The 22160-nt window shown below is 42.0% G+C and overlaps 3 protein-coding genes across 4 annotated transcripts; 2 read left to right on the top strand and 1 right to left on the bottom strand.

The window, feature by feature from the left end:
* The first annotated feature begins 973 nt into the window (after positions 1 to 973).
* Positions 974 to 6767, top strand: pole2 (polymerase (DNA directed), epsilon 2). 2 transcript variants are annotated; one of them, XM_075447701.1, is made up of 19 exons: positions 974 to 1063; positions 1582 to 1682; positions 1819 to 1894; positions 2034 to 2111; positions 2278 to 2371; positions 2480 to 2554; positions 2639 to 2722; positions 2854 to 2910; positions 3013 to 3061; positions 3184 to 3256; positions 3641 to 3813; positions 3912 to 4001; positions 4489 to 4543; positions 4636 to 4695; positions 4779 to 4856; positions 4982 to 5090; positions 5968 to 6020; positions 6135 to 6202; positions 6297 to 6767. In XM_075447701.1, exons 1-19 carry the CDS (start codon positions 993 to 995, stop codon positions 6332 to 6334), a joined length of 1482 nt encoding a protein of 493 aa, XP_075303816.1. In that variant the 5' UTR covers positions 974 to 992; the 3' UTR covers positions 6335 to 6767. The 2 variants fall into 2 exon arrangements, with proteins under 2 accessions (XP_075303816.1, XP_075303815.1); XM_075447700.1 differs by having other exon boundaries at positions 5844 to 6020.
* A 486-nt stretch (positions 6768 to 7253) lies between these two features.
* klhdc2 (kelch domain containing 2) lies at positions 7254 to 12358 on the top strand. The gene is made up of 14 exons (XM_075447859.1): positions 7254 to 7352; positions 7871 to 8160; positions 8254 to 8333; positions 8434 to 8551; positions 8695 to 8807; positions 8932 to 9016; positions 9335 to 9418; positions 9552 to 9632; positions 9741 to 9799; positions 9947 to 10056; positions 10143 to 10215; positions 10311 to 10398; positions 10492 to 10544; positions 10628 to 12358. Exons 2-14 carry the CDS (start codon positions 7882 to 7884, stop codon positions 10749 to 10751), a joined length of 1347 nt encoding a protein of 448 aa, XP_075303974.1. The 5' UTR covers positions 7254 to 7352; positions 7871 to 7881; the 3' UTR covers positions 10752 to 12358.
* Positions 12355 to 22101, bottom strand: nemf (nuclear export mediator factor). Its single transcript, XM_075447854.1, has 32 exons — positions 21900 to 22101; positions 21701 to 21769; positions 20989 to 21091; positions 20554 to 20679; positions 20271 to 20425; positions 20093 to 20160; positions 19159 to 19248; positions 18995 to 19068; positions 18830 to 18900; positions 18657 to 18732; positions 18407 to 18547; positions 18041 to 18249; positions 17784 to 17954; positions 17629 to 17692; positions 17328 to 17416; positions 17118 to 17221; positions 16971 to 17033; positions 16745 to 16857; positions 15832 to 15889; positions 15695 to 15753; positions 15499 to 15619; positions 15125 to 15413; positions 14993 to 15035; positions 14855 to 14904; positions 14469 to 14613; positions 13922 to 13999; positions 13562 to 13777; positions 13311 to 13346; positions 13103 to 13209; positions 12973 to 13016; positions 12804 to 12883; positions 12355 to 12644 (listed from the first exon to the last, which is right to left on the bottom strand). Exons 1-32 carry the CDS (start codon positions 21956 to 21958, stop codon positions 12567 to 12569), a joined length of 3249 nt encoding a protein of 1082 aa, XP_075303969.1. The 5' UTR covers positions 21959 to 22101; the 3' UTR covers positions 12355 to 12566.
* Between the last annotated feature and the right edge of the window lie 59 nt (positions 22102 to 22160).

The following is a 22160-nucleotide window of genomic DNA, read 5'->3' as shown; positions in this document are numbered from 1 at the left end:
ACTATATTTGATTTGTACAAAAAGGTAGTAACTTAGTCAAAAACATTTTAGTCTTGTTAAAAAAAACTACTTACTTTGTAAGTAGACTGACGAGTGTCATCAAAATGAAAATTTGTTTTGTCATTACGTGATGTTTAAATGGAGGAGGAATTATTGGAAGTCTTAAAGAGTAGCCTATACTAAATGTTATATTACATAGGCCGTCTATCCTGGAAATGTTCCTTTTTAGATCTAAAAATCTATTTTGTTTGACATTTTGCAGAAGAAAACAACTTTCCAATATCAGCAGGAAGAGGCATTTTACTGGGAAAAATCAATACTGTACAATAGTGCACAGAAGAGGAATAGATACAGTAAATGTGTCCGTGTCGAAGTGTGTTACATGGCTATTAAGTATTTAACTTTCAATCTCTCATGCAAAGTCATATGCAGTGAGCAGAAAAAAGATATTTCCTCACAGCACATAACACCACACGATTTTATCAGTTTGGATGCCATTATGATGGCGATGCACCAGAGGGAATAAATCTTCACATATAGGCACAACCATTCTCTGCCATTTTCTACCTCTATCTATAAAAACAATCGTTTTGTCGGATTAAGGAATGGCGACTGTGACTGTTATCCTTTCAATAAAAATGCCAGTTCAGCCAAAGTTTACATTATTCTGCTCTATGATGCAGAAAACTACCTTTTGTTCTAGCATTAGGTCTGTGTAAAGTGGACTTACAAGGTTTCAGGAGAGGTTACGTGTTATGAATAATTGTATAAATGTATAAATATATGTCTAGAAAAATCTTAATATAATATTGAGACATACTCCACAAAATGGAATGGCACGAGGAAAATTGAAGCTGATTTTAAAACATAGTTTTGAGTAAATAAACTATGTTTATGTGCTTTATTTTTTAAGGATCGCTTCAACGGAAGTGACGAAGTACATGCGGAAGTTGGCATTTAGCGCCAAAGCTTGAGCTGAGGCAGAAGCAAACATGGATGTAGCTCGCAAAGTAAAGACAAAAGTATCCGCTGCCTTCAAGATGAGGGGGCTTATCCTGCGACCGTATGTGATTTTTATCCGTCGTGGTTTCTGTACAGAAAATGTGTTCGTTTTTCCGGACTGTCGGCGTGTTTTTAGCAAACTTCGGGAACAAAACAGAAAAAGTCTTGTCTGTCATCTGAAAGGCAGGAACAGCCTGGAAACCGTCTTTGTTCTTTACTATTATTGCACAAAATAGTCATTATTATTATTAATAATTATTTATTATTATTATTATTATTGTTAGTAGTAGTAATAGTAATAGTTGTGGTGGTATTTCATGCTTTATTTCCTTTACGTTCCTTTAATTTTTTATTTCCCGACTTTAGTCTTGAACAGATAACTGCTCCCAGTGACTAAAACTCAGCTGCTTCTCATCTCAAGACTTTTAACGCTAAAATCTACTCTGATTCCATTTTAATTGAACTAATTTGAACACATGTAAGTGTTTACCTACTGGCTCGCGCGGAATGAAAACAAGGATGCCACAGATAAGCGGTGGTTTGGATTTTCTATAATGTTTGCCTCGTTTAATGCTCCAGTGAGGCCAGCAGGTACCTTGTGGAGGTGTTGGAGTCGGTCAGTCACTCTGAACTGGATGATGTCGTTGAAAAGGTCCTGGATGCAGTGGAAAAGCAGCCATGTAAGTGCAGCACAGTCCGTGAGACACTTTATTTATTTTTCGGTGTGTCTGCTGCACCGTCCGCCCACTGCAGAACTGTATTTGTGTGTGTACCTGAAGTGTTTGCAGGTTCTGACCAAAGTATGTTTCCTAACAGTGACCTCTAGCATGATAGAGCTGTCTGTGGCGGAAAGCGCTGTGCAGGACTGCTCTCAGTCTTGTGATGAAGCCATGTAAGTGCAGCTTTTTTACCTTTTGATTATCATGTTACTGTTTAATCAAACGTTGTGACATCAAGTTCTTTTATGCATTTGTTATGGACAGAACCATTATTAATTGGTAGTGCTCACACAAGCTGCTTATTCCCCCCAGAGATAATGTTTTCAACATTATTGGAGCCTTTGATGTCCCCAGATACATTTACAGTGTGGAGAGGAAGAAATTTGTGCCGTGAGTCGACAGCCTGTTTCCTACTTTTTATGTCAAAGGATTAACAGTTTATTCGTTTATATGTTGGTGGGGTTTTTTTTCTCAAAAGTGTTCAACAACTTGTTGTATACAGTTGCTCTGAGGAATAGTTTTAAAAGGCTTTTCTTTTCATGACTTCCTCATGCAGCATCAGTATGACCAGCCACACGGCCCCCAGTCTGTGTGGTTTGGCCAAAGACAAAGCCGAACTCTTCAGGGAGCGCTACACAATCTTACAACAGGTCACCAACATCCCACTCACGATAACTGGCTGGTCTTTTGGCTGCCGTTTCAAGCAAGCGTGGAGTGAATGTTGTTTTCATTATGTATTGTATTTCTCCTTTTTGCAGCGCACACATCGCCACGAGCTCTTTACCCCTCCAGCAATAGGAGCTGCAGTTGATGAGGGTCAAAATAAATTTCAGGTATGATCTGAAATCAGTGTGCTGGCTGATGAGTTAAGAGTGTTTTATGCCATTGACCTTTCTGGGGATGTTTGTCTTTTGTAGCTGAGGACGGTTGAAGCCTTGCTCGGTAGCACAGCTAAACTGGGAGAGGTGATCGTACTCGGAATGATCACACAGCTGAAAGAGGTGAGTTAATGATATGTTTGCTGGTCCTTTTCCAGTGAAAGAGTTTCTTTGACTTCTTTTTTAGTTCCTGGATGCGATAGAAATTGGTATTTTTCATGTTCATTTAATCAGCTGTTTTTTTTTTTTTTAAGGGTAAATTTTACCTGGAGGACCCAAGTGGAACAGTACAGCTGGATATGTCCAAAGCAATATCCTTTGAGTGGTTTCAGAGATTCTTCTTAATGAGAGTTTTTCTTAATGTAACAATGTGCAACTTTTAAAAGAGTTAAATTCCTCAGCTCCATCCTCACCAGTTTCACAATGGCCTCTACACAGAATCCTGCTTTGTACTGGCAGAAGGTAAGATCAGCCTGAAACGCTTCCACGAATGTACAGTGGAACTAAATGAATCACACAAACGTACATTTCATGAGCACGGACATGTCTGGTGCTGAAGAAGCGGCTTGTTCTCTGTGCTGAAGGTTGGTACGAGGACTCCGTGTTCCACGTCAACGGCTTCGGATTCCCACCAACGGAGCCTTCATCGGCCACAAGGTCAGTGGGTTCAGGAGTCAGTCAGTGTAGCGGGATGTAAGTCTTTACATTACTCATAGGGGAGAGGCGTGGATTAAAGCTTTCTCTGGGTTTTCCTCCCTGTGTGTATCAGCATATTTGGACAAAAGCAACATTTTAGGAGCGACCGTTCTGTGAATTTGATTTAACTTGGAGCAGTTAAAAAGAAAAAAAAAAGCCTCTGAAATAGCTCAGCTATAAAGTTTAACTCTGTACACTGGTTTATATTAGGTAATGAGATCATTGTCTCTGTGAATGCAACTTTGAGTTAAGGATGAAGGATACTCCAACTCTCATGAAAGGCTGCATATAAAAACCACAGTCAGTTTCTGCCTCCTCACAATGTGACGCCTACATCCGTTTCAGGGCTTACTACGGCAACATCAACTTCTTCGGTGGTCCGTCCACCACCTCAGTGAAAGCTTCCACCAAGCTGAAGCAGCTGGAGGAGGAGAATGAAGATGCCATGTTTGTGATAGTGTCTGACGTGTGGCTGGACAACGTTGAAGTGATGGAGAAGCTCAATATCATGTTCTCAGGTGTGGTATTGCAGGCTTATAATGGGTCAAGAATGTGCGCTCTACGAGACGCTGGTCACATTGTCACCTTGTTTTGTTGTTTTTTTTGTTTCCGACAGGATATGCAACCATGCCTCCTACTTGTTTCATTTTGTGTGGGAACTTCTCTTCTGCCCCATATGGGAAAACGCAGATCAAATCCCTCAAAGGTGAGTCTTTTAGGCCCCTAAACCTTGAAGTCGCCGTCTGTGGACTTGGATTAACCCTCAGTGATTTCATTGATCTTTACTTTGTGTAAACACACTGCATGGTTGAATCAGTGTTTTTCGCTGTACGGATCAATCGGCCGACCACACTATGAAGCTAAAGCCAGAACTGACACCAAGTTGGCTTTGTTCTTAGTTCATTCCTTTTAAAGGTGATTTCTTTCACAAGTTAAAAAAATAATAATTTGAAGGAAAAAAGAGAAATGTGGAGTGAGATTAAGTTTTGAATCTTCTAAATCTCAACAGCAACAAAACGCTTTAATTCTAACCAAGAACACAAATTTTCAAAAAATTGTAAAAAAAACCCAACAACAAACAAACAAACAAAAAAAAAACTCCAAACACTGTGTGATGACTGATGTCTCAGGCATGTGAAATAGTGTCTTGGAATTGGTCAATACATGTCAATGTTTTTCTTCCTTCCTTTAAGAATCGCTGAAGGGCCTTGCTGATGCTATCTGTGCATATCCCAGCATCCACAGCAGGTAAGATCCAACAGGCTTCACATACTGAATTGTATCCATCTTATTGACGCTTTGGTACGTTTGACTTAAATGCGTCCGTCCTAAACCCACAGTAGTCGCTTTGTCTTTGTTCCCGGCCCTGAGGACCCCGGTCCGGGCACCATCCTACCGCGGTAAGCCTTCGGACACGTCTCCTCTAAAATCGCAGCTTTTGCTCAGTGGTCTGCAACAATGTGGGTGAATATGTTTTCCTCAGGTCTCCTTTGGCAGACCACATCACAGAGGAGTTTAGACAGAGGGTGCCATTCTCTGTGTTCACAACGAACCCATGCAGGTAACTGACTACACTTGACTTTTACTACATGCAGAAACAGTGGGTTAATTGGTCAGGCAGAAAGCTCATGTACGACAGACATTTAAGGTTCGCTGTGACACTGATCTTCATCGCGATCTGTTCAGGATCCAGTACTGCAGCCAAGAGATCGTAATTATCAGAGAGGATCTGGTCAACAAGATGTGCAGGAATTGTGTCCGGTTGCCCAACAATAATCTCGACATCCCAAACCATGTGAGTTTCATTTTTATCAAAGCAAACTTGCTGACACGTGAATCAGAGTCATCTCCAACATATGGTATTATTAGTTATGTTGTCAGATGTTTAGTTTTCTCTTTTCAGTGTTGTCGGTCATTTCAGTCAAATGTAAAGCCTGGTTTATAGTCGGTAACGCAAGACGCAAGAAGAAACGCAAGCCCTTGCGCGGTTGCAAGCCCCCCATTGCAAGCTTGCGTGTGTCACCTCAATTTTCTAAACTTCACGCAAGAAAAGACGCAAGCCTACTACTTGAAAACGACATACTCATCGATCAGACAGCATGCAGAGCGTTTACACACAGTGCACTTCACTCCTGCCCGAGCCGAAATCAGCCGGCCTGAAAAGCTGATTTCCCTTAAGCTATAAACTCTGTAAATATATAACTTTAGCAACATTTGAAACATTTTCAGGCGAGAAAGTAGTCGTTTAGACCCCCAAGGTGTTGAAAATCTGACAAAATACCGGCTATTTACAAGAAGAAGAAGCATGAATCACTCGAAGAGGTCCTGGCGGTGAATTTCCTTTCATCATAGTAGGCTTGTCATTGAAAAAACCCGCTACTCCACCTACTCTCCTGGCAGTGAATCGCCATGCAGCACACGCAAGCGCCGGTAAAGCTAAATGAAGCATAAACGTCTCGAGCCATTAACATACGCGCAAGAAGAAAGCGCAAGGGCAGTTAAAAGAAGTATAACTCAGCCTTAAGTCTCTTCTTCTCTTCCTCTCCAGTTTGTCAAGAGCATCCTATCCCAGGGTCACTTGACTCCTCTGCCTCTGTATGTCAGTCCTGTATTCTGGGCCTATGACTACTCCCTGCGTGTCTATCCAGTGCCTGACGTCATTGTGTTTGCAGACAAGTACGACCCGTTCAGCATCAACAGCGCCGAGTCCCTCTGTGTCAACCCGGTATGAAGCAGAAGAAATTTACAATTGTTAATGCTCTTATCCCCATCCTGTCTTGGAATGTTCTATAAAGGTGCGAGCCTTTGATATTTATCACTAACGCATTCACTTCTGCAGGGCTCATTCCCCAGAAGTGGCTTTTCATTTAAGGTGTACTACCCATCCAACAGAACTGTTGAGGACAGGTGGGATGCATTCTTCCAAACTGTGGGATACTTAGTATTGATATTGTGATTTATTATGGTCATACTTAATTTATGCATTCTTATGTCTTCACAGCAAACTTCAAGGAATCTGAAGAAAATGACGGATTTTAGCAGGAGCTATTTTCACTCGTGTACATTGAATTTGTATGATAATGGATGTTTAGACTGCTTGGTTACCGAACAGCCTTATGTTTCTGTGTTTGTATCATCATGAGTAATAAAGTTTTTATTCTTCGTACTTAACATTATGTCCACATCGTCAAACCCAGTTGGACCAAAATGCTTTGACATTGACCAAGGTATCTGCAAAGTTTTAAAATGAAAATGTACCAGAATGTTCTGTTTAATTTTTGCATATATTCTAAAGATTGTAACTGACAAAGAGCGCTTCCTTTGTCAGTTACAGGCTAATTTATGTAATATTTTGCTTCTAACATGGTAAAAACCTATTTATTTTCAGATTTGAGGAGTGATTAAGGAACAAAACAAAATCAGCATCAGTGTCAGATTCTGTCAATAAAATGCAGCTGAATTTTAAACCAGACTTTATCCAACACTAGAGTATGTTCTTACTGAGTTAAAGCAGCATGTGTGTAAAACAAACTACCAAAAAGCTAGTTAAGTAAATAAAAAGGTAATACACCAGTTAATTGTCTAATGTATGCAATCCGCTGGAGAAGTTTCATAGTCATATGTGAAGGCTAGAAGAAAATATATAAATTACGTAAATGGATAATTTGTAAATGGAAAAAAAAACGACATGTCAAGGATTTTGGTTTATTTAAAGCGGATTTGATTCAAACGGTTGTAAATAAATTGAGACATGCTTTATCATCTGGAACTCATAATCTGCCGTTTATAATCTCAAGTGAGTGGCCTCAGGGGTGGGTGTACCGAGAATAATTGAGTGGGTTAAAACTACGATGAATTAATAAAACCCTTTGGGAAACTTTAGTCCTGTAACCACCGGGAAAAAGAAATATGCCCCAGAAAAGCCGTGATTAAACGCGCTGTCCAGTTTCCGCTTTAATGAGTCAACTGTTTCCGGTTTTTCTTCCCGGGGGAAGACCTGATATAAACAGAGGATTGCTTTTTTTTAAATCTCCTGGCAAACCAAATATCTCATAAGGTAAGGTTATGATCTGTGCGAATGCATTTGGCACGTGTTTATTGTATGTTGGTTGAACTGGCCACCGAAGCGGCAGAAATACATTTAGCTCGGTACTTCTTCCTAAATGTGGGAGTGTTTGGCAAACTAAAGCTAACACCAGAGAGCACATGAACTGATAAACGGCTGTCATTTACTCCCTGGTTTGATAAACATGACTCTGTCGTTGGCCTTTATAGATATATTTTACCCGAAACACTTAACCGTGCTATTCGGCTGGTCTCCGTGCAGACTTTAAAAGGTATGCTAGCAGCTAACGTTGTCACTATTAACCTAAATAGTTAAGCTATCAAAGTAGGTCAGCAGTTACTGTGCTGCTGCTAGCTAACGTTACCTGGGTCGTTGCTCTGAAGCAGTTTTAGTGAACACAAATTAAAAAGTTTGAAGTATGATACATATATAGATGCATGACCGACCTTTTAATTGGGTATTGACATCAGCACGAGCCTTGGTGGGTGTTCTTTCACTTTCTTCGGCAGGAAAGGCGGACATGGCGGAGAGAAATGGAGAGGTGGAGGAGGACATGGGAGATGTGCCTGCTGGAGAGGAAGACAACGACTCGGACAGAGATGAAGATGACCCATTGTTTGCTTGGATGGTAAATGACGACATGGCTGAGGAAGAGGAAGAGGAAGACGATGAGGTGGAGGACGAACAGCCAGTGGACACTGAAGCATCTGAGTCATTCGAGCTGGACGCCCCAGCTGAGCGCAGTGGCCACATAGCTGTGGTTGACAGAAACATCATGTATGTGTGGGGAGGATACAAGGTATGGCCCACAGGTGGATTATCATTACATTCATGTGTGCTCCCACTGTCTCCCTATTTTCCCAAATGACGACATGCTCTCCTTCTGATAAAGAATGCTCAAAACCATGGATTCTTTGACTTGTACCTGCCGAGAAACGAGATCTGGACCTACAACATGGAGTCGGCAGTGTGGTGAGCACATTTCATTTGCAAATGATCAGCCCTGGTCATCGCGCCTGCCTGTCGTGCAGTCATTTACACGGAGTGCGAAATGTGTTTTGAATGTTTACAGGACAAAGCATGTCACTGGAGGTAACCTGCATACATCAATGTCAGGCAGCTGTGGGGTGTGTGTCGATGGGGTCCTGTACCTTTTCGGCGGCCATCACGCCCGGGGGAACACAAACAGGGTACTTTTTTTTTTTTTTAATTATTATGTTGCATTAAGCAAGTGTTTTGCAAAACTGATCGCTTCGGGATTGTTGATCAGTGGTTGAGGCATTTCAATGGACTGCTCATTCTGAAACCCTGCTTTCTGGGCTGTACTGTGTAGATCTACCGCCTGCTCCTGAGGGCTCCCAGTCTTGTGTGGGAGGAAATGAAGGATCTTAAAGGGCTTCCTCCATCGTGCAAGGACAAGTTAGGATGCTGGGTTCAGAAGAACAAGTGAGAAGAGCGTTGCCCACCATACACATTCGATTTTAAAATCTGAACAATTTGTGACCATCTAGAATTGTCGCTGGGAGTTGCTTTAAGTGAGTTGCTTTTGTTTGATCTGGCTTGTTTGCAGACTAATATTCTTTGGGGGCTATGGCTACGCTCCACAAGGGTCTAATCGAGGCACTTTTCAGTACGATGAATCCTCCTCTCTCATGGTTTGTATACTAATCTCATTCATGTTATTTACAACAAATGGAAGTGTTTCTTAGCTTAATTGCTCAACAGTTAGTCAGTTTCATCCTAATAACAAACTAAAAAAGCTTAGAAATAAATCTGTTGTATTTGATGGCTGTTCGTACAAAGAACCTCGAATTTCAGCTTCCTGTAAATGCGGCGTTTTATATATTTCTTTCCAAATGGGTTCAGCTGTTTCGTGAGAGGTTGTCACGGGATACTGACTCGAATGTATCTTTTTTTTTTTTTTTTTTTTTTTAATTTATTTTTTTTTTTTTTTTGCTGTTCATGTTGTGCAGTGGGACAGCCCGGGGCGAGGCTGGAACAACCACATTCATATCCTGGACTTGGAGACATCAACATGGAGCCAACCCATCACTCAGGTGAACAACACATTCGCCCGCCATCTTCGCCTCACGTGATTTAGCTCGTTCACGCAAAAGCATCTGGCTTTTAGGCAATTAAGATGTCGAGATTTAAGATTGATTCTGTTTGTCCATCTTTGGTCTGGTGTAGGGGAACACCCCGTCCCCAAGAGCAGCTCACGCCTGCGCTACGGTTGGCAACAGAGGATTTGTGTTTGGTGGACGATACAAGGTAGGCAGAAAGAAACGTGAGATTCTTAAAAACATTTTTAAAGAATTTGTAGTATTTCATGTGCCATCCCCAACACAATTTTTTTTTTTTGTTGTTGTTGGTATACAGAATTACAGACTAAATGACCTGTACTACATTGACCTGGACACATGGGAGTGGCATGAAATGTAAGTGATCATCCTCTTTTCCTCTGTTGGTGACCCAAGTCTGGAGGCGCGGCGCTGCTATAAGTTGTAAATGTTGAGATTTAACATGGAACACATGAGTCTAAAACTGTATACAGTATTTATCACTTATAATTATCATTTATGCAGGAGCGTTCCCCAGCACGGTCCCTTGGGCCGATCGTGGCACTCCTTCACACCCGTGTCATCAGACCACATCTTCCTGTTTGGAGGTTTCACCACAGAGAGGGAGACGCTGAGTGAGTCTGACACTCGTCCTCAGGAGGTAGATGTTCCGTCTCGAAGCCGTGCTCTTTAGGGACGCTCTTGGTTTGTGTTTTTCCAGGTGACGCTTGGCTGTACTGCGTGAGCAAGAACGAATGGAAGCCTTTCAAGCACGGCCACACAGAGAGCCCCAGGTAATTCTCTCGCCTTGTTGTGAACATTTAATGGTGCGCTCGTGGCTCAAGCCTTCAGCTAAAAGCAAATTGGACGTTGTGCTTGTGAATTCAAGGCTGTGGCACACGGCATGCTCCGGTCCCGATGGAGAGGTCTTTGTGTTTGGAGGATGTGCCAACAACCTCTTGTCTCATCACAGAGCTGTAAGCTTTACATTGAATCTTACAAACCTCTTTTTTTCCCCATTTAATTGCCCCCCCCCCTAATTTTTATGTACTCTTTTCCTCTTTGGCCAGGCTCACAGCAATGAGTTGCTAGTTTTCAATGTTCAGCCCAAATCATTAGTTCGGTGAGTGTGTACCGAGGCAAAATCTGAGTTCTACAGTGTGGACGTTGTTGTTGGTCTCATATGTACCTGTTCCCACTCTCTAGGTTGTGTATGGAGACTGTTCTGCAGCACAGGGAGCGTCTGTCCTGCTACTGGGACTGCTTGCCTAAACACCTCTTACACAGCCTCAAACAGAGAATGTCCCGCGTCAACACTCTGGGATCTTAGGTGTAGAGGAGACCAGTAATGGAGCCCAGGAGTTTACAGAACTGTATGCAAGGCTGTGTGAATGTGTGGTAGAGATGAATGTTTCTGTCAAAGCAGGTAGTCTTATTATTTTTTTTTAAAGAGCATTGGTTTAATGTGTGTGGACAACTGAATAAGAAAAATATCTAAGCAATAGCAAACCCTTGTGTAATTAGAGTAAACAGCGTTTACCACAAGGAACTTTTAATTTAAAAAAAAAAAAAAAAAAAAACTTTTTTTTTTCCCTGGCAGAAAAGCTCTGTGAAGTGCTTCATCCCAGCATCTCATTAGGAGAGAAAAGTGTTCCCAATTAGGAGTGTTAACTCTTCAGCTCTCGATAGGCTTTCAGCTCGTGTGCGGAATAAAGCACAAAGCTCGCTGACGATATTCAGCGCCCGGGGGGAGCGATCTGCTCCGACATATGGGCTTTACTGTCTTTGTTGTGATTCGCGGCCCAACGACCTGAGTGCACCTAGCAACGGACATGGCTAGAACTGCGCCTATGGCTGGTTGCTTGAAGAGGAGCGACGGTGAGGAAGCCTGCACATTCCTGAAATTTCTGATCTTCTCAGCAAGAGGTGCTCGGAGCAGACTTTAGGGGGAAAGAAAAACAAACATTATGTGGACTTTCAGCCTGCACGCTAAAGGTTCAGAAGCTGACCTGTTTGTCGTCTTTTCATGTTAATTCTTTTGTGATTCTCACACGGCCAGTCGAACCTTCTCTGCGTGCCGTTTGATGGCGCAGTTTTGCGTTTGAGGCGTCTGAAATCCCACCCTGCTCACTCTTTACTTTTTGTCCTCGGCCTTCCCAAAAAGACTGTACATGAAAGTCTATTTTTTTGTTTTTCTGTCCATGTAATTTTTTTTAACCTGCAAGGAAGTGAAAGGGGGGAAAAAAGTAAATAATAAGAGAAGCAGCGAGTTGTTGTTGTTTTTTTCTTTTTTAAAGCCGTTTCATTCTACAGGTGAAAGCACCCAGTGACTAGCTGTGAATTCATGAACGACGTGCGATGGTAGAGTTATGATTCCCGCTGGTCTTCCTCAGAAAACATCTGAAAATATCAGCATTGTCTTAACACTAAATACGGAGGTGGGTGGAGAAGTTTGCTTTCACTTCAGTTTTTTTATTGTCTTTAATCCTTCGTGTGATCCAGAACACAAATGTTTGCTTGATCTTTGCTTACGTACTTGAGGTCTCACAGATGTAAAACTAGTGCTTTATGCTACTTAAGACTATCTACTCTGAAACCACAGAACGGTTTTAGTGGTTGTTTGTATATATAGTTATTTATATGTTTGTGAGTACTGTGTTACCGACGAGGCTTTCAAAGTCTCTAAATTGATACAGGTTGCTCCTGTAGCATTTTAATTTAATCAATAATTTAATATACAGCAAGTGTATTGGATGTTGAGCCACGTTGCACTGAAATGCCTCATGTCAGTAGGGCTTTTTGTACCTGCCAGGTTTGCACAAAGTTACCTTGATGTTCTTTTTTTTTTTTTGTTTGTTTTTAACTGTAGGGTACAACGAGTACTGTTCTCGCAATCCCTACTTTGTACTCAAAGAATAAACACATGCCATAAATTGAGGTCTCTCTTTTGTTCATTCTTGTGTTGCTCATCAGCAAATACAGTCGGTCTGGAAAATAAAAACTCTTAATTCCGACAGGGAGGCAGTACAAGTGAGGAACCTGCACCCCGGGACAATTGAATTACAGATTAAGTCTCTTCAAACTCCAGTTCCATACCGACTGAATGTATTTTGCTGCTGTCGGTCGGTCCCTTTTCACCCATCACTCATTTTTTCTTGGCAGCCAGCAAGTTTGGAGCAGATACCTTAACTTTCCCCGGCATGTTTCTGGATAGATCTGCATCCTGCAACACAGAATGAGTGGAGATTCAGTGGCAAACTGCAATCTATGTATGACTGAATCCGCACAGTTCATTATCTAGGGTTTGAACAGTTAACTCAGATAACGAGTCATCGCAGCGCTCAACATTCATTAACAGATAACAAAGTAGTTATTTCTTTACCTTGACACTGCGGAACAAGTCTTTTTCTCTGGATGACGCCTCTTTGGCTTTCATAAAGCTCAACACTGCCGTTCGAGCGGCTTGTAGGAACAACAAAAAAACCCAAATTGGATTAAAATAAAACCCAGCTGTTAATTCTAGAAATCTTTTCCAAATGTCATTAACATACCTTTTCCTTTCTTCTGAGCACCCGGTGTCAGCTTCACTTTGTGCCTGCGGAGAACAAAAGGCTCATAAATCTGGGAAAACTCATCACTTTGTCTTTCTCAAAAAAAAAAAAAAAAGCCAACTGCACGTACTTGTAGTTGGAAAGAGCCGTGTACGGAGCACAGACGGGCACAGCAAAGAGCAGCACATCCTCGGGGTGAGGCTGCCCGCTTAAAGAGGTGAGCAGATTCTCTGCTTCCTGGTGTGATAAATGAAGGTATTTTAGAGGAAATAAAATGTTCTTTTAATTGACCGTTTGCTGAAAATATTAGGTATCTTATACATGTGCTAGTAACCCACCTCTGCGCCAGGGTTGTCCTGGTCCACCTCATCTTCCTGGAAGAAAAGACAGCAGTGATACGTTTGAAGAAATGATGAAAACCAAGCAGTTTAGCTCAGGAATATCTTACACTCTGTAGCAACGGTATAGTCTAAGCTCTGCCATGTGTCTAAATTTGACTGGAAATAGGAGCAATTCTTAGCAAATGGCACTCCTGTAAGCATATTTCAGACCCTGGTTATTAATAAGTCCATGATTCAGTGTTGTCTACCTTGTCCTCCTGTTCTGCAGGACCTTGCTCGTCTCCAGGTGGCCTCTCCTGAACGTCCACGTCCTCCCCTCCTCCCGTTTGCTCTGGTTTCTTCACCACATTGGGAGGTTTCTGCTGTTGTTTCTGAGCTGTCGGTTTCTTGACAGGCTCTTCTTTCCCCTTCCCCTTCTTTCCTTTCTTCCCCTTATCCTTCTCCTCCTTGGTTGAGCCGGCTGACTAAAGAGAGAAAAATGGCTGAAATGTCATTTATTGTGACTTTATGAAGGGCAGTGGACGCTCAAACTGGGTCACGGCGGAGTTATGCAAATGTCATTTCACAGCAAGCGCACATCAAGGGTCACACAGTTCATTTCTCCTCACCCCAAGCAGCTGCATCATCAGCTCTCTGTCCTCTTCATCCTGGTCTTTGTACTTCTCTTTGATCTTCTTCAGTTTGTTCTGTAGTGTCAGCGGGAGACGCAGCGGTGATATTAATAATAAAAAATAAAAAACTGTTCTGAAAACCAACTATTTTATTTGTTAATTCGTGGTTTGTGAAGACTTTTAACATAAATTGGTCTCGCAGAACTTGGTCATGTGGGAATCAAACCACTTTCATCGTGTTCCTTTTTTGTGTCATTCACTCCAAGATTGGACAAACCGAAAAATTTAAAGACAACCAGATCAGCATTTAAAAAAAAAAAAAAAATGGAATTGTTACACAAGGAGACCAGTTTATCTTTTAGTGTAAGTGAGACATTTATGATACCAATGTGCTGTATTTGTTAACTTATGTGGATCTTACATATTTAGACTTAAATCTGATTGTTCTTATGCTGTTTATATCTCATAAAAGAACAAGATGCTATGCCCGAGTTAAAAAAAAACACTTTCAAAGCCATGTTTTAAATTCAACCCTCCCTCTTACCTTTTGTCCTCTTTTCAGAGGCGGCTGTGAGGGCCCTCCTCCACTTTTGGACCCCTGATCCTCACTTGGCCCACAAGAGGAAATCTCAGTCTTCTCCTCAGTGTCAAAAAAACCCTCCTGTTTCTGCTTCTTCTTCTTCTCTTCCCTACAGTTCAACCCAAGAATGTCTGAAGATCAAATCAGTAAGCTAGATACACTTTAAAAAAAAAAATGTTTTAAGCTTTTCATCTAAACTTGTTTAATTCAAACGCCATCAACATCACATGTAGCTACAAGCTCATTTAGCGACTATTAAAAGATGGAACAAACAAAAGCAGAGTATGGGGTTTCCTCCTCGAACCAAATCGAAAAAATTAATTGTTTACAGGCAACCAAAAATCACTCACCTCCTCTGCTTGGCAGTCATGTGTTTTTTCCCTTGTGGATCCGCATCAGCCTGAAGAGACATTAATGAAAATAACATACGAGTATGAACGATAATAAACGTGTAATGACTTGAAATTTCTGAAGACATTAGTACTTGCCTGAGCTGTTGTTTCCTTTTTGAAACCAGGGTTCTGAGCACTCCTAGAGACAAGGAAGGAGAATTCCCTGAATGGCCATTTTCTGTTATTTGTAAAACAGGCTTTCAGATCTTCAGTGGGTGGCAACATTACCTGCTTGGCTGTAAATGAGAGAGGGAGATGGTTGTATCTGGAAAGCTGAATTCTTCGCTCTCATCACTCATTGTCTCTTTTTCTTTACTGCTGTCTTCCTCCATCTTGTTCTGGTCTGACTGCATCCCTCCTGCGTCCGCTGCAGGCTCCTCAGGTTCAGCGTCCATTTCTGCGCTCGCGTCATCATCCATCTCAGCATTTTCCCTTTTTATCTGGCGTCCCACTTCTTTAGGTTCTCCGTCTCCTACTCCCCTTTCTTCTCCCTGATCTTCATTGCTGCTGTCGTCCCCTGCAACGTGGACAGAAACGGCTGCAACACCCGGATGCAGTCTTTCCAAACATCACCAATGACGTCAGTTTTTGCGTCTTCTCACCGATCAGCTCCTCTCCGTCTTCTAACAGCTCAGCAGTTCTGGATGTGGCCTCCTCCATGTCTTCCTCTACCGTTTTCACCTTTCGTTCCCCTCTGTGCCGAAACACGCTCTGCTCATCCACCTGCAAGAGGGAGAGGTGAAAATGAACCGTTTGAGCGCAACAAAGAGCTGAAACGCAGACACAGCCGGCATTTACCTTGAAGAGGAATCCAAAGCCCATGATCAAGTAAGAGGGTGGAAGAAAATTTTTCTTTCCTAGAGAAAAGAAAAAGAAGAGAGATGAGCTCCAGCGATCCATCATTACTAACTCTGTTGACATTCATGTAACCATACCTCTGATCATGAAACTTCCTGTGGTCAGATACTCTCCAGTGGGGGCCGTCTTAGACACCTGAAAAACAACCATCAAATCTTTAGTTAAGGATAAATAAGGGCCTCTCTTCTATTGTAGATCGCATTTCTACAGCTCAAACACTTTTCATTTTCCTGTGTGTGATGGCATATCCTTTTCCTGCAAGTGCAAAGCACGCTGTTAGGAATCTGATCTGAAACATCTTTGGTGACTAAGATATAACGAGGCTAACGTGGCAGTAAATTTAACTGGGATTAACTGTTAAATTTACAAGTTCTCCATAATAATCTTGGGTTAGCTACAATACAAAAGACATTCTCTGATAATAAAAGGTTTAATTTAGGCCATCCCCCAAAAAAAAAAAATTCCTATGATGATAGAATAACCTGTTATTACATCCAAACAAACTCTGTTGTCGTGAGCTAACACATTAAACCCCTCCTGGTGTTCAGGTAATGATAATAAATAGGTACGGTTGTTCGTGTTTTCTGTGCTCCTCTTAGTCTTCAGAAACACATGCAGTACATTTCGGCCATTACCAATGAATGCGCACCAATCAGCCACAACATGAAAACCACCTACCAAACCTCCCCCATTGTGTCACAAAACAGCTCTGGCTTGTTGGGCACAAAAACAGGAAGTCTGGAGATGTCCTGTGCTGCCTGGCTCTGGAACAATGGCTACAAATTCTGTGAGTGCTATAAGGCTTGATTATCGCCTCTGGCATTTTGTTGCGCTCCCAAGGCTGTCGCCGAGTAGTTTTGGCGGCATAGTTCGGTTGCACTGTCCTGCTGGGGGATGCTGCAGCCATACTGCACTTTTTATACTCATTTTACTTCCCTGCGGCCGATTGGTGTGCAACCAAACACAACGTCTCTCTTATGGCTGACTCACCTGTTGATGATGAACCCACCAAGCACTGGTGATAATCTTGGCATCCCAGGCAGCGCTGTAGCACACAGCCATTGTGGCAGCCTCTGTCAGAGTACGCGGAGGGATGGGATTCCCTGTGGCAACAAGAAAGAGAGGTGGAGAAGTGCAAATGAGAAATGAGTTTAAGAACACAAACCATCACCGTGCACGAAGCCGATTCAGTCAAGCAGTGAAACGCACGGCTCACCGGAAGGGTTTTTGATGACACAACTCGTTGCTCCGTGGAGGTCAGCATGAACGTAGATGTCACCTGACAAAGTGTAGGTACAGAGGATGTGACAAACCAGCTTTTAAAGGTATCCATCTACTGAGAGACGTGCAGATGTTTCCCTACCTGCTCGGAGGTATCGCTTAACAATCATCTCGTTCTGCTGCTGGTCCCTTCCTGCAATGACGAGATAGTTCTCAGAGCTGATGAACCACAGGAACTTCTCAAACCTGCCAAAAGGGAAAAGGTGGTTGAGAGAGTTCTAAGGAATGAGCAAATATTTATGGATCAAAGCCTCAGCATATGTACGCGTACTCATAGAACAATGTGCCTTACCAGTAGACTTTCCTAGCCTTCTGAATGGTGGTGACTGTCTGAACTTCTTTTAGAGTTTGCTGTGTTTTTTTCTCTGCAGATTTCATAGCCTTCAATGACAGGACATAAAAGAAAATGTATCAGTTAATCATGGATCTAAGCATTATTTCTGTTGGTTATAAGACACATAAATGGACCTCTTCAGAAAAACAAGTACAGGTCTTGCTTACTGACTGCTAACTACAATGATGGTTAGAAATTCAAATTTTGCACACGGAATAAACCATAGAAGAAAAAAAAAAAAAAAAAACAGCTTCTTCACCTTATCTGCCGCCTCAATGGTTTTCTGCTCCTTTTTCTCAGCACTGCGCTTGTGGTCATAGTACCTAAAATAAGCACAATAACAAGGTCCATCAAGAGTAAGCTTTCTCTTAATAAGTCACATCTCCATGTCTAAAGCCTTGAATATAAACCGACCTTTTGGCATTGGCATAAGCCGACAGGCCGAGATCCACATCCACCAACATGGGCTTGTTCCTTTGCAGCTTCTTGCTCTGTCCTTTGTCTTTATTCCTATTTTTCTTGCCTTTCTCCTCCACTGCATCTTTTTTCTCTTCCTCCTGTTCATCTTCAGATATATAGGGATTCCTGACAAAAAAAAAAGTCACACAGCACAGTGATGGGGAATATCATTTGGATCTCAGACCCGGTTATTGCCTTAGTGATGATCTCACTTTAAAAGCATGGTGATATGGTTGGTCTGCAGCTTCAGGTCCTTGATCGCACAGGCCACAGGGTCCCCAGCAGCTTGTGCCTCTTTGACGATAATACCAATTTCAGTCCAGTCCACCTGATTGGCCAGTGCGCTGCGGACCACCTGCAGCGCTCGGTCTACCATAGGCAGGTTCATCTCCACAAGTTCACCCTTTACTCTGTCCACCTCCTACAAAACATGAAACGGGGTGTCTTGTGCATGAATTCCAGCGATGTGAATCTTAATTATTTAGTCACAACCACAGCGACATTGAAGAGTCCCAAATGCGAACATAAGAGGGTGGCGTTTATTCATGAAGACGAGCATAAAGCCGTTTGCTGCCAACCTGTGCTTGGTGTAAGGCCTCAAGTCTCTGCACATGGTCCTTTTTAACATTTTCCAACTTCTTCATCGCTTGTTTCTCCTGGTGCAAGGCCTTCATGTCAATCTTCTGGCTCTCCATCTTAGAAAAGAACTCATCCACAGCCTTTGAGAGAGGATCGTTTCAATGACTTGGTTAATTGTTCAAACAGCATTTCGTTCGATATTTCCCCCTCCCGCAGACACAATTAAGCAGCACTCCTGCTGATACTCACTTTGTCAAAAGTATCAAACTCCAAATAGGGGCTCTTTGCATGCTGGGCAAAGAGGAAAGGATGGAATTCATCATATCTGTGTGAGACATCATCCAAAAAAAACTAGTTAAACATTTTGTGAACAACCAAATGGAAAAATAGTGTTTCACCCAAAAAACAAAACAAAGACATACGTGAGCAGTTCTTCACTGGGTTTCCCCGGAGTCAGACTTGGTTTCTTCTCACTCTTTTGAATTATGTATCCCTTAACACATCAAAGCGGGAATTATAAATATAACAAATACATATCAGAGTCACAAAGCAGTTTCTCTATTGTTAATGAGAGACCTCTTACTCACTTTACCGCTAAAGTTCTCCGTTCTGTCCATGTAGGTTTCTGCAATCCGCAGGGCTTCCAAGATTTGAGGGGCAACTGAAAAGCAGCCGGATGAAACGCAGTTTATTTATAGATATCCAAATTTAATTCAAAGAAAAACTATTACTTCAACTGTCATGCTTATACCTTCAGCAGCATCAACCTGACTGTCAGTTTTGGCCGAGCCTGAAAGTCCTGCTTCTATCAGGCTGTGTTCTATCAGAGTGGCTCCGTAGGCTGAGGACATGTTCAGAAAAAAAAACAAAAAAAACCACAAAACATGATCCCGCCTTGTTTCTTACATGGTAAATGATCTTTAAGAGACAAAGGTTTGTGAACTGTTTGCAAATATCCAGATTTCTGAACTCATGAAATGTGATCTGATTTGCAACAACAACGCACGAACGTTGTACTTTTCAAACCTTTCTTGAAGACAGTAAGAACTCTCACCCTCAATATTTTCACGATGCATTGATTGAACAGCTCATTTCAGGATCCTAGATCGGTACCTACTTGGCAAATCCAAAAATGTTTGTTTTGGTCACCGTCTCATTTCATCAGCCAGTGTCTGATACCTTCTGCACCTGGACTTGCTACCTGGTACTTTCCTCTGCAATGTCTCACGATAAAATTCAATGACTCGTTTCTTCAATAATTTATAAGACCCCATGGCCCCCGACAGCGACATTGTTCCAAACATAATTCTCCCTCTGCCATGCTTCACAGCTGAGATGAGATTTTTCCTTTTTGTGGACTGAAGAGCACCAAGTCTTCAAAAAGGTTTTTCTACCCCTTTTCGGTGTTGTGAATCCCGACAATATCTCTGCTGTAAGGTCCAGATAATGTTGCTGTGATCGAAGCAAATCTCACACACACCAATATCTCTCTCAAGGGAGAGGAGAGCAGTGTTTTACAGTCACCAGACTGCGCATGCTTTTAATTACGGAGAGGTCCAACTCTGCGTTCCACATTTGAAACCTCAGCTCCATAATTTGAACAGCTGTAAGTGACTACTCAGAGTTTCAATAAAAAACATAAAACGTACAACAGTTTGTGCCGTTTCGTCTGCTCGGTTACTTACGAAGGTGAGGGTTCAAAACCCTTTTCACTTGCTCTCCATTTTGGGCTTTGCTTAGGATTTCTGTGAGTCTACATAAAAACAACAGCAGAGACAATTTTCAGAAGCACAGTCATGATAAATGGTAACTGAATTCTGATGGCTGTCCAAAGTCGGCGGGGACAGATAGAGATGATGTTACCGCTCCAAACAGATGAGAGGTTCAGGCGGCCTGGCGTTCTCTACGGGGTACCGCTCCCTCACAGCAATCTTAACATCTTCTGCTTCGGCTTCGGCTGTACGAAACCTCAGCAGGTTCAGGATCGTGTACTCATGGTCCGCAAGTATGATGTTACCCTAAAAAATGGACACGGAGAAACCCACAGTTGTGAATCAGCGTAATGGTACGGATGAAGGTAGATGGGATCTGAATACAACTGGATGTGACACATGATATGAGACGACTCTAAGCGCAGTTTTCTGACCCTGTCGTACAGCTCAATGATCAAGTGGTAAGCAGCCTCATCGGAACCAAACTGAATGTCCACAATCCTGTCAATCCCGAGCTGCTTAATCTGGGTCAGCCGGCGCGACCTCAGGTGTTTTCGGCACTATTGAAAGAAAAATAATTTTAAAAAATCTGATTAAACGTTCAGCTTCATCTCAACAAAAAGAAGCTAACTCTGATCTGCTGTGGGGGATGTCATCTGCTCAGAGATTAAAAGAGTAAATCCATCAAATGTCAAAATTTCAAGTCATCCCAGTCAGAAGACTAGAAGATAAGAATGGTTTCTAAACAGTAAAAGGTAAAGCAAATAAGTAAGAATTCCACAATGTCATTAAAACAAGACTAATGAAAATGGCTGCCAATTCTTCTCGACAGATAATTGCTCAGAATGAAATCATCAAGATGTTCTTACTTTCATTGCAAAGCCTGAAGGCATCATGTTCTTGGGCCATTCGAAGTCTGTGGAATGAATGCGAGTCCCAGACTCAATCAAGAGAACAGCTTTCATGTCCGGCCTGAGACGACAACGTAACATCGGTTATACACCCTGACTGAAAGTGGCATTCGATTTGAATGTGCTTTAGTACTTGGATTATATGCTACACGAAGGCCTATTACTTAGGCAGAATGCAATCTTTTTTTTAATATTTTATTATAATCCTCTATACAGTTTCTGTTTACTTGTATCATACAAGTTGTATGAAATCAGCTTGATGACTGGAACCGAGGTCAACCTTTCATCACCAGTTCCACCACATTTACCACCACTGGTGCCTCTTTCTCCTGCTACACTGTAACGGCACCAACTGTTTGTCCCAACTTCTAATAAATGAGCTACTTCTGAGACTTTCAAAACAAGACATTTCTTTTATCAAATGCACTGATACACAACAGACCACTCAAATGTATAAAACCTGAATAAACTAAATGTTGCGTCCCCCAACTACCTAAAAAGTAGTTACATCTTCTACATTTCCTTTGTCGTATTTAATCACAATTGCGGTTATGAATGCAGACCTAAGATCCAAGTTAACTGCTGTCAATGTAAGACAGTTTTGCGTCTTTTCACTCCATAAGAAACTTAGATTAAAACACTCAGAGGTAAGTTTTCAACCTGCCCTTACTTTTGTAGACGGATGAGATACGTCTTATTGTCGATGTCATACACGTTGTACACTCTCATGCCAATGTAGCTGTGAAAGGAAGAGGTGAAAACAAATGACAGGCTGATCAACATCTTTAAACAAGTCAACCCTAGCCGTGGCAGTCACAAGTTTGATTAGGCTACGTTGACGTTAGCTTAGCTTAACATCTTTCGCTTACTTGGCGTTGATTTCGGCAATAACTGCCCTGATATCCACAGTGGTGAACCTGGTTTTCATGTTGACCCAAGACCAGGCTTTTGTCAAAATATATAAAGAAAGAAGAGAGGTAAACACTGGAGGAAATATTCACATCTCTGGGGCAACATCAGCAGTGAAAACACGCAGAGAATTACTGAACATGCGCACATCTGACTTTCTTTTTTTTTTTTTTTTTTTTTTTACGGAAGCCGATGAGGTGCAATAATAGTGAGGTCCACGC

Source organism: Odontesthes bonariensis, chromosome 17 (genome assembly GCF_027942865.1).
Source record: "Odontesthes bonariensis isolate fOdoBon6 chromosome 17, fOdoBon6.hap1, whole genome shotgun sequence".
Lineage (NCBI taxonomy): Eukaryota > Metazoa > Chordata > Actinopteri > Atheriniformes > Atherinopsidae > Odontesthes > Odontesthes bonariensis.
Note: the sequence above shows the minus strand (reverse complement) of the source record. Positions and strands in the feature narration are given on the sequence as shown.

What these genes read in the sequence shown, in the direction of transcription:
- nemf (XM_075447854.1), bottom strand. Translation starts at nt 21,958, where the DNA reads ATGAAAACCAGGTTCACCACTGTGGATATCAGGGCAGTTATTGCCGAA. An exon ending in AGGCCTTACACCAAGCACAG is followed by an intron (nt 18,250 to 18,406) that starts GTTGGCAGCAAA and finishes CATGTTTTGTAG; the next exon opens with GAGGTGGACAGAGTAAAGGG. An exon ending in GCTTTGGATTCCTCTTCAAG is followed by an intron (nt 15,620 to 15,694) that starts GTAAATGCCGGC and finishes TCCCTCTTGCAG; the next exon opens with GTGGATGAGCAGAGCGTGTT.
- klhdc2 (XM_075447859.1), top strand. Translation starts at nt 7,882, where the DNA reads ATGGCGGAGAGAAATGGAGAGGTGGAGGAGGACATGGGAGATGTGCCT. An exon ending in GGAGCCAACCCATCACTCAG is followed by an intron (nt 9,419 to 9,551) that starts GTGAACAACACA and finishes GGTCTGGTGTAG; the next exon opens with GGGAACACCCCGTCCCCAAG. An exon ending in GGCCACACAGAGAGCCCCAG is followed by an intron (nt 10,216 to 10,310) that starts GTAATTCTCTCG and finishes TGTGAATTCAAG; the next exon opens with GCTGTGGCACACGGCATGCT.
- pole2 (XM_075447700.1), top strand. Translation starts at nt 993, where the DNA reads ATGGATGTAGCTCGCAAAGTAAAGACAAAAGTATCCGCTGCCTTCAAG. An exon ending in AGCTGGATATGTCCAAAGCA is followed by an intron (nt 2,911 to 3,012) that starts ATATCCTTTGAG and finishes CTCCATCCTCAC; the next exon opens with CAGTTTCACAATGGCCTCTA. An exon ending in TTCACAACGAACCCATGCAG is followed by an intron (nt 4,857 to 4,981) that starts GTAACTGACTAC and finishes CGATCTGTTCAG; the next exon opens with GATCCAGTACTGCAGCCAAG.